This window comes from Eucalyptus grandis, chromosome 10, assembly GCF_016545825.1.
Source record: "Eucalyptus grandis isolate ANBG69807.140 chromosome 10, ASM1654582v1, whole genome shotgun sequence".
NCBI classification, from domain to species: Eukaryota; Viridiplantae; Streptophyta; class Magnoliopsida; order Myrtales; family Myrtaceae; genus Eucalyptus; species Eucalyptus grandis.
In genome coordinates, this window is record NC_052621.1 from 27,827,832 (window position 1) to 27,840,477 (window position 12,646).

The 12,646-nt window shown below is 44.7% G+C and overlaps 1 protein-coding gene and 2 pseudogenes across 1 annotated transcript; all 3 read right to left on the reverse strand.

The window, feature by feature from the left end:
* Positions 1-502: 502 nt before the first annotated feature.
* On the reverse strand, positions 503-2,613 carry LOC104428868 (annotated as a pseudogene).
* A 2,451-nt stretch (positions 2,614-5,064) lies between these two features.
* On the reverse strand, positions 5,065-8,104 carry LOC104428869 (annotated as a pseudogene).
* A 1,125-nt stretch (positions 8,105-9,229) lies between these two features.
* LOC104422566 (AAA-ATPase ASD, mitochondrial) lies at positions 9,230-11,506 on the reverse strand. The gene is made up of 2 exons (XM_010034926.3): positions 10,822-11,506; positions 9,230-10,553 (listed from the first exon to the last, which is right to left on the reverse strand). The coding sequence occupies exons 1-2, from the start codon at positions 11,241-11,243 to the stop codon at positions 9,419-9,421; spliced, it is 1,557 nt and encodes a 518-aa protein (XP_010033228.2). The 5' UTR covers positions 11,244-11,506; the 3' UTR covers positions 9,230-9,418.
* Positions 11,507-12,646: the final 1,140 nt, after the last annotated feature.

The window sequence follows — 12,646 nt, forward strand, 5'->3', positions numbered from 1 at the left end:
TCAAGCACACAAATCACAATCGGGATATAGTTCAGGCATAGGTATATCGAATGGGCTATTGATAATAGAGACTATAGGTATATCGAATGGGCAAATGCTCGGATAATAGATCCTGGCGCATGGTTTAACACTACACATTTGTGATACTTTTCATGGCAGTGGTAGAAAAAATCAAAAGTATGGATCAAATAACCACGCTTCACTTTACGTCAAGTTTAGATCTAAGAGTTTTGGCAAATATTTCATAAGTCCAAACTTTATTTGTCCAAGATGGGTTTCCTCTTGATAGAGAAATGAAATATGAAGTGCCTTACCATCAACATTTTTCAATTATTGTCCGGGTTAAACCCCAAATAAAACATATATTAGGTGTATTATCTCCTCACAAAAAAAAAGACTCATATTATAAATTGCTCAAAACAAAAGAAGAGTAAAATTATTCTTTATATAGTAATAGAAAGAAAGATTTTGCTAGTATAACAATCTTTAAGCTACCGTTTTATTTAATTTTTTATGATTTAGAATAGACTACTATTCTAATAGTAGATTATAAATTGTCACGCAATCATTTCTCTAGAAAAAATTGCCTTCTAGAAAAAATTGCCTTATGCATGAATCACAAGAAACACTTCGATTCAGTCAATGGACACCTTTCTATTTCACTTCTTTAGCACAGCTTCTCCCACCATTTTCTTGGTTTCCTTCGTTCAATTTCTGTTGCCCTTCTTTCTCAACCATTGCTGGAGCTGCAGTTGCTTTTGCTGCTGCTTGTTCTTCTTCTGATTTCTTCCTGGCGTCCTCTTTCGCCTTCTCCAGTGCTTCGATCAACCCCTCCAAGCAAGCCTCCTCATTCTCATCATCCGACTTGGGCATCAAGTTCTCCACCATATCCACTGGAGTCATCTTCGTCTCATCCAGCAACTGCCTTACCATCGCGAACTGCAGGTGCAACTTGACGCCCAAGTAATTCCTCACGAGCACCTTGAACCACTTGAAGCGGCAGTACGACATCTCAATATGCTTGTCCATCCTCCCTCTCCTGATTAGGGCTGGGTCCAGCTTCTCCACGAAGTTCGTTGCGAACACGATGATCCTATCATCCCCGCATGCCAACCACAGCCCGTCAATGAAGTTCAGGAGCCCTGCCTGAGAGCGTGACCTTTCTGTCCTTGCTCTCGTCCCTACCTATCGCCATTTTCTTCACAAGATCCGCGATCTCTTCATCATCGTCTTTCTCTTGCTTCTTCATCTTCCTCTGGCCAGTCAGGTCGAGGGAGCAGTCAATGTCCTCGATCACTGTGATCGACTTCGCAGACCTCTGGATCTGCAGCTTCCTCAGCTCTGTGTTGTCCTTGACCGTCGTCAGCTCAAGGTCTTACACGTCGTAGTTGAGGAAGTTGGCCATCGCAGCAATCATCGTGGACTTGCCGGTCCCTGACGGGCATAGAGAAGGTAGCCAAGCTTCCACGCCTTGCCAATCCACTCATAGTACTCCTTCCCTCGCTTGAACTTGAGAAGGTCGTTCATGATCTCCCTCTTCTTGCTTGGCTCCATCGCCAGGGTGTCCAAGGTCGAGGGGTGCTTGAAGGTCACGTGGCTCCACTTGGTCGCCTTGTAGTACTGTCAGTTCAAGCTCAGGTTGTTGGTGAAGAACTTCCGCTGCCGGTTATCTGCCGCCACCGCCTTCCCCTTTGCCAGGACGTGCTTTATGTAAGACCCAGTGATCAAGTCCCGGTGGCTCCGGTGGTAGGTCAGACTATAAAACCTGGTGGCAAAAGCAATAACCATTGGTTTTGCTTGTTAGATCAGAGACAGGTCGAGTGTAGGCAAGACTTTCATCATTAGGAAAAAGAAACTCGTTTCACTTGATGTACAAAGTAAACGGATTTTCAAATCTTTGACAAAATGAAACCATGTTGACGAACATATATACCCAGAAAGAGACGTGATCCCGACTTTGAATTGCTGAAATTAACATGTTAACCATAAATCCCAAAACCAAGCCTACCGAAACCAAGCCTAGCGAGACTGGTTTATAAATTGGTATTTCCAACCTACACAAGTTGTGTCAATGCACCAGCTTTCCTTAGATGAATTGTACAAGGAAAACGGGGAGCTCTGGGAGACGATTGGGCACGACGACCGCCGGAGCTTGACCCCTTCATATTCGTCGACGACCTCCCGTTCTCGTCCATGCTGAGGACCAGCAACTGGATATCCTTGACAGACTCGGCCTTGAGCCGCCTGGCCCCGGTGGTGGCGCTCACGCTCAGGTAGTTCTGGATTGCAGCGTAGGCCTCGCACCTCTCAAGCCGCTCGCCGTCAAACTCCGGGAACTTTATGTGGATGTATGGGTAGACGCAGTCCACGGCCTTGTGAGCATAGGCCTCGACGTGGCTGCGGAGATGGGGAGGGAAGTATTGCTCGAACATGGCCCACGCGAACATCGACCCGGCCATGACCGAGCCGAGGTTGCCCCCACATTTCTAAAATCGTCGTCGTGGTTGGTTTCACTTCTTCTTTCTGCTTCTCTGTTGATTTTTCCTTCGATGTTATGGGGAGGCGTGTACTTATTTTACGGAGTGATCCATTCATGTGAAACTTCCCCACCATTTCCTCGCCAAAGTCAAGATCGCCCGGCAGCAACTTTTACGGAGGCCATCGTCGCCTCTTTCGTCTTCTCTCGCATTTCCAAGCAAAGGATTCCGCGGACCAGGCAGTTGAGATGTCTCATTCCCCACGATCGAAGTCACGCTTGTCTATCCATATAAAGTGTGGGGCTGAGTCCGCCTCTCGTGGGGCCTCAGCTCATCATTTTCTTTTAAAATGTTCGAAAAGTGAAGAGGGGAAATAAAAGGAAAGGGCAGAAGTTCTTAATTGATAGGGAAATGAGAGGCAGACGGCACCGTCTCTCAAGGATTGTTGGTTTCTTTTTTCTTTTTCTTTTTTTATGGCTTTTTATTCCTCTCTTTTTTTTTTTTTTTCATTTTTGGGGAAAATGACCAAGACGATGACCGGCCACAAGAAGAAGAAATAAAAAATAAAAATAAATAAAAATAAAGAAAAATTAATAAAAAATATGAAAAATAAAATATTATTACAAAACTATCATGTCAGTGTTGGCCAACATGAGCCGGCATCTATTTTGTTAATACGTAAATTTTGACTTAGTATTCATGATAAAAATTGTCTAGAAAATTAAGGATCAATTTGGTCATAAAAAAATGACTTTCTCATCACTTGGGTCGTAGTTTTTATTTGCATCAATTAAGTTTTATTTCATATTTTATTTTCCTTTTTACCTTATTTTAGAATAAATTAATTATATTTTAAAGAAAAAAAGGGCCCACGGGACTGGGCTTTCACGCCCAGCCCGAAGCTCATTCCTTTTTCTTCTTCTCCTTCTTTCTTCCCCATCCGCCTCTGCAAATCACGCGCGGCGACGACGACGCGCGCGAAGGACGGCCTACGGCAGAGGGAGGGGAGTAGACCGACGATGGAGGGGACGTCTCACAGACGCCTTCAATGTGCGCCTTCAATGCCGAGATGAGACGCCGGTTCGGCCAAGGGGGAGGTCGGTCGGCACGCCAAGGACCGGCGGCCGAAGCGTCCGTCGACCGGCCTCGCTCGGCCTATAAATAGGCCGTCGGACGGAGGCCAAAGGGATAGGGAGAGCGAGCTCGAGGACTTTCCCTGAGAGACATCAAGGGAGGCCCGAGAGCGAGCGAGAGCTGTGAGAGAGAGTTCCGATCTGGAGAGCTTGTGGGCGGAGGTAGAGGAGAGAGAAATCGAGATCTGGGGAGGAGGTCGAGAAGAGACACAGACGGAGGTAGCAACTAGCAAGCTCAGAGACTTCCGCAGAGAGGCATCAGGGGAGGCCCGAGAGTAAGCAAGCCCAGAGAGATCGGAGAGAAAGAAAACGAGAACAAGGATCTGTGAGGGCCGCCGTTGGCCGCCACTTCCGAGACAAAACCGACGAGCCGCTACCGCCACTTACAATAGTTTTTAAGAATTCGCTTTTAGGCCGTTGTCCGGCCAACATTAGGTATTGCTGTTCTAAAACATGTATTTTCAAGTACACAAATCACAGTAGGGATATAGTTCAGCCATAGGTATATATCAAATGGGCTAATGGTGGTAGCCTTTTATGCCGGAGGGTAGAAACAATCAAAAGTATGGATCACATAACCATGCTTCAATTTAAGTCAAGTTTAGATCCCGAGATTGGGCTTGTATTTCGTAATTCCAAAATTTATTTGTCTAAAATGGGTTTCCTTTTCTTTTTTTTTTTTGGTAACCGTAAGAATAGGGTTTCCTTTTTTTTTTTCCTAGAAAAATGGGTTTTCTCTTAGGGTCCGTTCGTTTCGCGGAAAATTAGCAATTTCCGAAAAATATTTTCAGAAAATATTGTCATTTTCCTATAAAATGTTTTTGGTAAAATGACAATATTTTTCAGTGTTTAGTTAAAACTTTAAAATGTTTCGGAAAATATTTTCCAATATTTAATAAGGAAAATATTTTCCGCTCACCAAATTGGCGATCGCGAGCATCAAGCTCGAGGCTCGCCGATCGACGAGCTTGAGGTTCGTCTAGTTCAACGACTAGCCAAGAAAGAAGAAGTTGGGAAACAAAAAAAACTAAAAATTAAAAATAATTCGAATTAAAAAAAGAAAAAGAAAATTAAAAAATAATTCGAATAAAAAAAGAAAAAGAAAAAGAAGAAATGAGAGGAAGAAGTGAGGATTTGTAGAAGTGTGAGTTAAAAGAGATCAAGTGAGGAAGTTGAAAACATTTTACCCTACTTTAAAAGATCTTTTTCTTTTGATGAAAAATATTTTCTCAAGAAATTCATTTTCCGTGAAACGAACGTCGGAAAATCGGAAAACGTTTTCGAAAATTATTTTCAACAAAATGGAGCCTTAATAAGGAAATGAAATATGAAGTCCCTTACCATCAACATTTTTCAATTTTTGTCCGATTAAACCCTGAACAAAACTTATTATTTAGGTGTATTATCTCAAAAAAGAAAAAACAGACCTATATTGTAAATTGCTCAAAACAAAAGAAGAGTAAAATTATTCTTTATATAGTAAATTGGTCAATGGACACCTTTCTATTTCACTTCTTTAGCACATCCTGTCCCCCCATTTTCTTGGACTCCTTCGCTCGATTTCTTTTGCCCTTCTTTCTCAAATTTTGCTCCAGCTGCGGTTGCTTTTGCTGCTGCTGCTGCTGCTTCTTCTTCTTCTTCTTCTGATTTCTTCCTGGCGTCCTCTTTCGCCTTTTCCAGTGCCTCGATCAACCCCTCCAGGCAAGCCTCCTTGTCCTCGTCGTCCGACTTGGGCATCAAGCTCTCTGCCACGTCCGCCGGAGACATCTTCGTCTCCTCCAGCAACTGCCTCACCCTCGTGAACAGCGGGTGCGACTCGACGCCCAAGTAATTCCTCGCAAGAACCTTGAACGACTCGAAGCAGCAATACGACATCTCGATATGCTTGTCCATCCTCCCTCTCCTGATTAGGGCTGGGTCGAGCTTCTCCACAAAGTTTGTAGTGAACACGATGATCCTCTCACCCCCACATGCCGACCACAGCCCGTCGATGAAGTTCAGGAGCCCTGACAGCGTCACCTTGCTCTCCTTGCTCCCTTCCTCGCCTTTCATCATTTTCTTGACAGGATCCGCTTTCTCTTCGTCGTCTTCTTTCTCTTGCTTCTTCGTCTTCCTCTGGCCGGTCAGGTCGAGTGAGCAGTCGATGTCCTCGATCACTATGATTGCCTTTTCGGAAGTCTCAATCAGCAGATTCCTCAGCTCCGTGTTGTTCTTGACCGTTGTCAGCTCGAGGTCGTACACGTCGTAGTTGAGGAAGTTGGCCATCGCGGCAATCATTGTGGACTTGCCAGTCCCTGGCGGGCCATAGAGAAGGTAGCCACGTTTCCACGCCTTGCCAATCCGCTCATAGTACTCCTTCCCTCGCTGGAACTTGAGGAGGTCGTTCATGATCTCCCTCTTCTTGCTCGGCTCCATCGCCAGGGTGTCGAAGGTCGAGGGGTGCTTGAACGTCACGTGGCTCCACTTTGTCGCCCTGTAGTAGTGCCAGTCCGAGCCTGGGTTGTTGGTGAAGAGCTTCCGCTGCCGGTTGTTGGTTGCCGTTGCCTGTCCCTTCTCCAAGACGTGCTTTATGTAAGAACCAGTGATCAAGTCCCGGTGGCTCCGATGGAAGGTCAGACTATAATACCTGGCGGCAAAAGCAATCACCATGGATATGGCTTGTTAGATCACAGACGGGTCGAGTGTAGGCAAAAATTTCATCATTAAGGGTCCGTTCGTTTTACGGAAAATGACTTCCGAAATTTTTTTGGATTTTCTAGTGTTCGTTTCACGAAAAATGAATTAGTCAAGAAAAAAATTTCTATCATTGGAAAAAACTTCTTCCACCTTACTTCTTTTCACTAACACATTTTCGTTTTATTTTTATGCTTTTTTTTTCTTTTTTTCCTTTTCTTTTTCTTTTTATTTATTTCCTTTTCATCTTCTTCCTTGGCCTTTGCTAGTCACCGTCGTGGCCGGCGACCGGCCACAAGCCAACTCGAGCCTTGCCCCAAGCCGGTGAGGCTCCGCCTAGCCCAATCCGAGGAAGCCGAGCTCATCGGGCTCAGCGAGCTCGGGCCTCGCCAGATCGGGCGAGGCGAAGTGTCGCCGACTTGGGGTGGAGCTTGGGCCTCGCTAGATCCAACGAGCGGGCGAGGCTCGGGCCTCGCCCAAGCTCGCCGAGAGGTTCGCTGGGCTCGGGCGAGCCGCGAGCTCGCCGGATCTAGTGGTGAAGCTCGAGCTCCGATCCATGCAAGCTCGAGCTCGCCACCAAATTCGATGAGCTCACGACTCACCAAAGCCCGACGAACCTCCTAGCAAGCTCGGGCGAGATCGGCCGAGCCTTGAGCTCACGGATCTGGGACCACGTCTTGGTTGATTCTTGGGCGCCCAACCATCGTCAGGCCTGCGGCGATGGAGAAAGGCGAAAGGAGCAAGGAAAAAAAAAGATAATAAATAATAAAAATTTCGATTTTTAAAAATACAAATAATTAAAAATTCATTTTTTAAAATATATATAATAAAACCAATTTTTTGGTCAATTAAAAATATTAAAATTCAATTTTTGATAATTTTTCCCAAACAATTAAATTAGTTAACGAACGGTGGAAAATATTTTCCACTCAAAGTTCAGTTTCAGCTAAACTCCGGAAATAATTATATTTTTCTGGAAAATATTTTTCGAAAACTCGACGTTTTCGCGAAACGAACGAAGCCTAAGAAAAGAAACTTGTTTCACTTTTGAATTGTTGAAATTAATATGTTAACCATAAATCCCGAAACCAAGCCGAGACAGGTGTTAATAAATTGGTAATTCCAACCGACACAAATTTTCACATGTACCTTCTTTGATCAGATGAATTGTAGAAGGAAAATGGGGAGTTCTGGGAAACGATCAGGTGCGATGACCACCGGAGCTTGACCCCTTCAAATTCGTCAACGACTTCCTCGTTCTCGTCCATGCTGAGGACCAGTGACTTGCTGTCCTTGACGGACTCGGCCTTGAGTCGCTTGGCCCTGGCAGTGGAGCTCGCGCTCAGGTAATTCTGGATCGTGGCGTAGGCCTCGCACCGCTCGAGCCGCTGCCCTGAAAACTCGGGGAACTTGATGTGGATGTAAGGGTAGACGTACCCCCACGGCCTTGTGAACATAGGCCTCGACGTGCTTGCGGAGCTGGGGAGGGAAGTATTGCTTGAACATGGCCCACGCGAACATCAACCCGGCCATGGCCGAGCCCAGGTTGCTCCACATTTCTAATACTGTCGCCATGGTTTCACCACTTTTGTTTGTTTTTCTGTGGGCTGAAGATGGAGAGGAAGTTCCAAAGTCCAGCTTTGTTGATTTTTCCTTCGATGTTGTGTGGGGGGCATGTGTTTATATGGAGAGTAATCTGAAGCTACTTGCTCTTGAGCGTGAAACTTCCTCACCGTTTCCTCTTCAAGTCAAGTTTGTCCGGCGGCAACTTTAACTTAGCCCACCGTCGCCTTTTTTCTTCTCTCGCATTTCCAAGGAAAGATTCCGAGGGCCACATTTGTTTTTTGTTTGTGCGTTGCCAATTACTCTGGGGGACCGGGCAGTTGAAGTGTTTCATTCCCCAAGACCGAAGTCACAGCTCTACCACCTACCAAATGGATGGATGAGATCGAATTTGAGTTAAGTTGAACCAATAATGGTCATAGACCTATTTAACCTATTTCCATACAATACAAATCTAGTAACTCATACCTCATTAAGCCTGATTCATATTATTAAAACACATCCGTATTTAACATATTCTACAAAAACTTATACCCAAGCTAAGGGAAGAGTGTGGAGCAAGTGTGAGATCGAGTGACGGCGAGAAAGAATGAAAAGAAAGCAATAGAAGTGTGTTGGGTCTAAACAAGATGTAAACTTATTTATGATTCATTTAACGCTTATGTTATATTTAAACACATTTATGGCTCATTTAGTTAATATCACTAACCCATTTAACCCTCATTAAGAAATGACGGGTCTGCGTTGTCCATATATATAAGTGTAGGGTTGAGTCCGCCTCTTGTGGGGCCCAACTCATCATTTTTTTTTAAAAAATATCATGAAGTAAAGGGAAAAAAAAGACAGGGCAGATTGTTCTTAATTCAGGAGAGAGAGAGAGAGAGTTGCTTCGAAGAAGAGGAAATGCAATTTAATTCGACTGAAAATTTTGTTAAAATTGGCTCAAATTTTAGTATGTTAATTGGTGAGATCAAGATGTACAAATTGACCGGTTTTGTTCATTGAGATCATTTTTCCAAATTTTCTTTCAATTTCTTTAAGTAGCAATTAGATCTTTATTATTTCTTTGAGTTTATCTACCTTTAAGGTGATGCCGCATCATTGTTTTGTTAATGGGGAGAGCCTCTAGTCATGTGACTAGATACGACTAATTGTTTACTGTTTTGGGGCTGACGTCGATAGAATATTGTGATTGGCTGCTGCTAGGCTTAATTTGATATTAGTTGGCTGAATTTCAGGACAGATAGTAATCCCGGACAGCTTAGCTTTAAGCAGGAAATCGTTGCCCTTTCTTCTCAACGACAAGTCAATAAGTCGATAAATGGAATTCAGAGAAGGCTGACCAGTTGCTGGGATGAAATCGTCAAAGAATGACAAATTAAATGACTGGTGCAAAAAGCTCCACTTCAATGCCAAGCTGCTACTATCTGGGGGAGGCTGCCAATGTAAACCAAACATATGTGCACGCATACACTCTTTACATTAAAAAAAAGAAAAAAAAATCAATACACTAAGGACTATCCTTAGATTTATTGATTTATTGATTTATTGGATTTGTTGCTAAAATATTTGTTAAAGTACACCATTCTCTTTCACTTCTTCAGCACATCCTCTCCCACCGTTTTCTTGCTTTTCTACGCTCGATGCCTGTTGCGCTTCTTCCTCAGCCATCGCTCTAGCAGCAGTTGCTTCTGCTTCCGCTGCAGCAGCTTTTTCTTCTTCTTCTGATTTCTTCCTGGCATCCTCTTTCGCCTTTTCGAGCGCTTCGATCAGTCCCTCCAAGCAAGCGTCCTCGTCCTCGTCGTCCAACTTGGGCATCAAATTCTCCGCCACGTCTGCTGGAGTCATCTCCGTCTCCTTCAGCAACAGCCTCACCCTCGCGAACAGTGGGTGCGACTCGACGCCCAAGTAATTCCTCGCGAGCACCTTGAACGACTCGAAGCAGCAATACGACATCTTGATATGCTTGTCCATCCTCCCTCTCCTGATTAGGGCTGGGTCGAGCTTCTCCACAAAGTTTGTCGTGAACACGATGATCCTCTCGCCCCCGCATGCCGACCACAGCCCGTCGATGAAGTTCAGGAGCCCTGACAGCGTCACCTTGCTCTCCTTGCTCTCTTCCTCGCCTTTCATCATTTTCTTGACAGGATCCGCTTTCTCTTCGTCGTCTTCTTTCTCTTGCTTCTTCGTCTTCCTCTGGCCAGTCAGGTCGAGCGAGCAGTCGATGTCCTCGATCACTATGATCGACTTCTCAGATGTATCGATCAGCAGCTTCCTCAGCTCCGTGTTGTCCTTGACCGTTGTCAGCTCCAGGTCGTACACGTCGTAGTTGAGGAAGTTGGCCATCGCAGCAATCATCGTGGACTTGCCAGTCCCTGGCGGGCCATAGAGGAGGTAGCCACGCTTCCACGCCTTACCAATCCGCTCATAGTACTCCTTCGCTCGCTGGAACCTGAGGAGGTCGTTCATGATCTCCTTCTTCTTGCTCGGCTCCATTGCCAGGGTGTCGAAGGTCGAGGGGTGCTTGAATAACACGTGGCTCCACTTGGTCGCCTTGTAGTGGCCCCAGTTCGAGCTTGGGTTGTTTGTGAAGAGCTTCCGCTGCCGGTTGTCAGCAGCGACCGCCTTCCCCTTCTCCAGGACATGCTCTATGTAAGAGCCAGTGATCAACTCCCGATGGCTCCGGTGGAAGGTCAGCCTATACAACCTGGTGGCAAAAGCTGTTAGGTCAGAGTGGGGTTTGCGCAGGCAAGAATTTCATCATTAGAGAAACAATGCTAATTTCACTACATGAACAAAGCGAACGGATTTTTCAATCTTCTATTAATTTAAACCGTGTCGATGAACATGTACCCGGAAGAGACGCAATCCCAACTCCCGAATTGCTGGAATTAACATGCTAACAATAACCAAGGTGTAGTAATACAGATGTTAATAAAGTGGTAATTCCAACACACTCGCAAACGTGTGCGTACCTTCTATCTTCGGCAGAAGAGAACAAGGAAAACGTGGGCTTCTGGGAAGGGATCAGCCTCGACGACCACCAGAGCTTGACCCCTTCAAATTCGTCGACGACCTCCTCGTTCTCGTCCATGCTGAGTACCAGCGACTTGCTGTCCTTGACGGACTCGGCCTTGAGCCGCTTGGCCGTGGCCGAGGCGCTCCCGCTCAGGTAGTTCTGGATCGCGGTAAAGGTCTCGCACCGCTCGAGCCGCTCACCTTCGAACTCCGGGAACTTGATCTGAACATAGGGGTGGACCTGGTCGACGGCCTTCCGAGCATAGGCCTCGACATGCATGCGGAGCTGGGGAGGGAAGTATTCCTTGAACATGGCCCAGACGAACATCAGCCCAGCCATGACCGAGCCGAGGTGAGACCACATTTCGAATGCGGTCATCCTGCTTTCGCTTCTTCTTCTTCTTCTTCTTCTTCTGTTTTTCTTAGCGCTGAAGATGGAGAGGAAGTTCCAAGTCCAGCTTTTATGAATCTATGCTTCAATGTTCGATGGAGGGTTGTACTTATATGGAGCGATCAGGCAGCTCCTCGCTCGGCACGGGAAACTGCTCCGCCATTTCCTCTTCGGGTCGAGATTCGTTTGTCTTACGGTCTGATCCGATGACAACTTTGACAGAATAAATTAGATTTTTGGTTATAGAGATCGAATCAATCACGGAATCTAATCATCTTTATTTTTTAAATCAAATTCCTCAATATCATAGGCCCTCAACTTTTTACTTGGCAGCCATCTCATCTTCTTGTTTCGATACGCGACCCTTTTAGAACCAAATGTCAGGAAAGGCAGCTAAACTTTGTCCTTTTCTGTAGGGAAGAAAGGACAACAATTTACTGCTTATCAATATATTCCCCAAAATTAAACAATTATCAAATTAACCCCACCAACAACCGGTCATAATATTCCAACAGTATCAATCCAAAACAGTAAATATAATACTGAAAATTAAAGTAAGGTAGAAACAATTCCACAAACTTTATGTGGAAATTCCAATGCAAGAAAACACATGAGACCAGTCATAAATCTCCACTAATCATTAAGAATAGCATGATGCGTGATAACTCATCTCTATTATACAACTAAAGAGTAGACTCTTCACATCATCAAAACAAAGAAAAACTTAATCACTACTAAAGAAAATTGAGAGATAATTCAAAGAAGGAATTCAACGGCTAAAACCGATCAATTGTGAACAACATATTGAAATTTCAGCCAACTCCGATGAAGTTTCACCATCAAATCTGGATTGACTCTTCTCTTCTTCGAAGCAATGTACTTGCTTCTTTTTCTATGCTACAGTAAATTGCTCCTATATCTCTCTTTTTTAAATCATGAACATTCAGCATATCTTTTTTTCTTTTAACTTTTTTTCTACCTCTTCTTTTTTACATTTAAGATACTGAGCTGGGCCCCACAAGAGGCCGACCCAACCCAACATTTTCAACACACGTGCCTCCTATCGTTGCATTTTGTCCTTGCATTTTCAAACGCCCAATCGTTGCATTTTGTCTTTTCTTGCATTTTCAAACGCCCAATTGACCCGGTGAATCTCTTAATGCGATTCAGAGTACAACACTGACAGAGAAATTGACCTTTCTCTTGTTTTGTTCCCTTTTTGGTTGCATTTGAAGTCCTCCATTCCCCGGCATCGAAATCGCACTTGTCTACCCACATAAATCAAGAGAGAAAAGCTTGGATCATGACGACCATTCGATGGAGATCGAATTGTTAAAAAATAATGAGAAAATCAGAATGATTGATGCGGAAAGCTCCACTACTATGCCAAA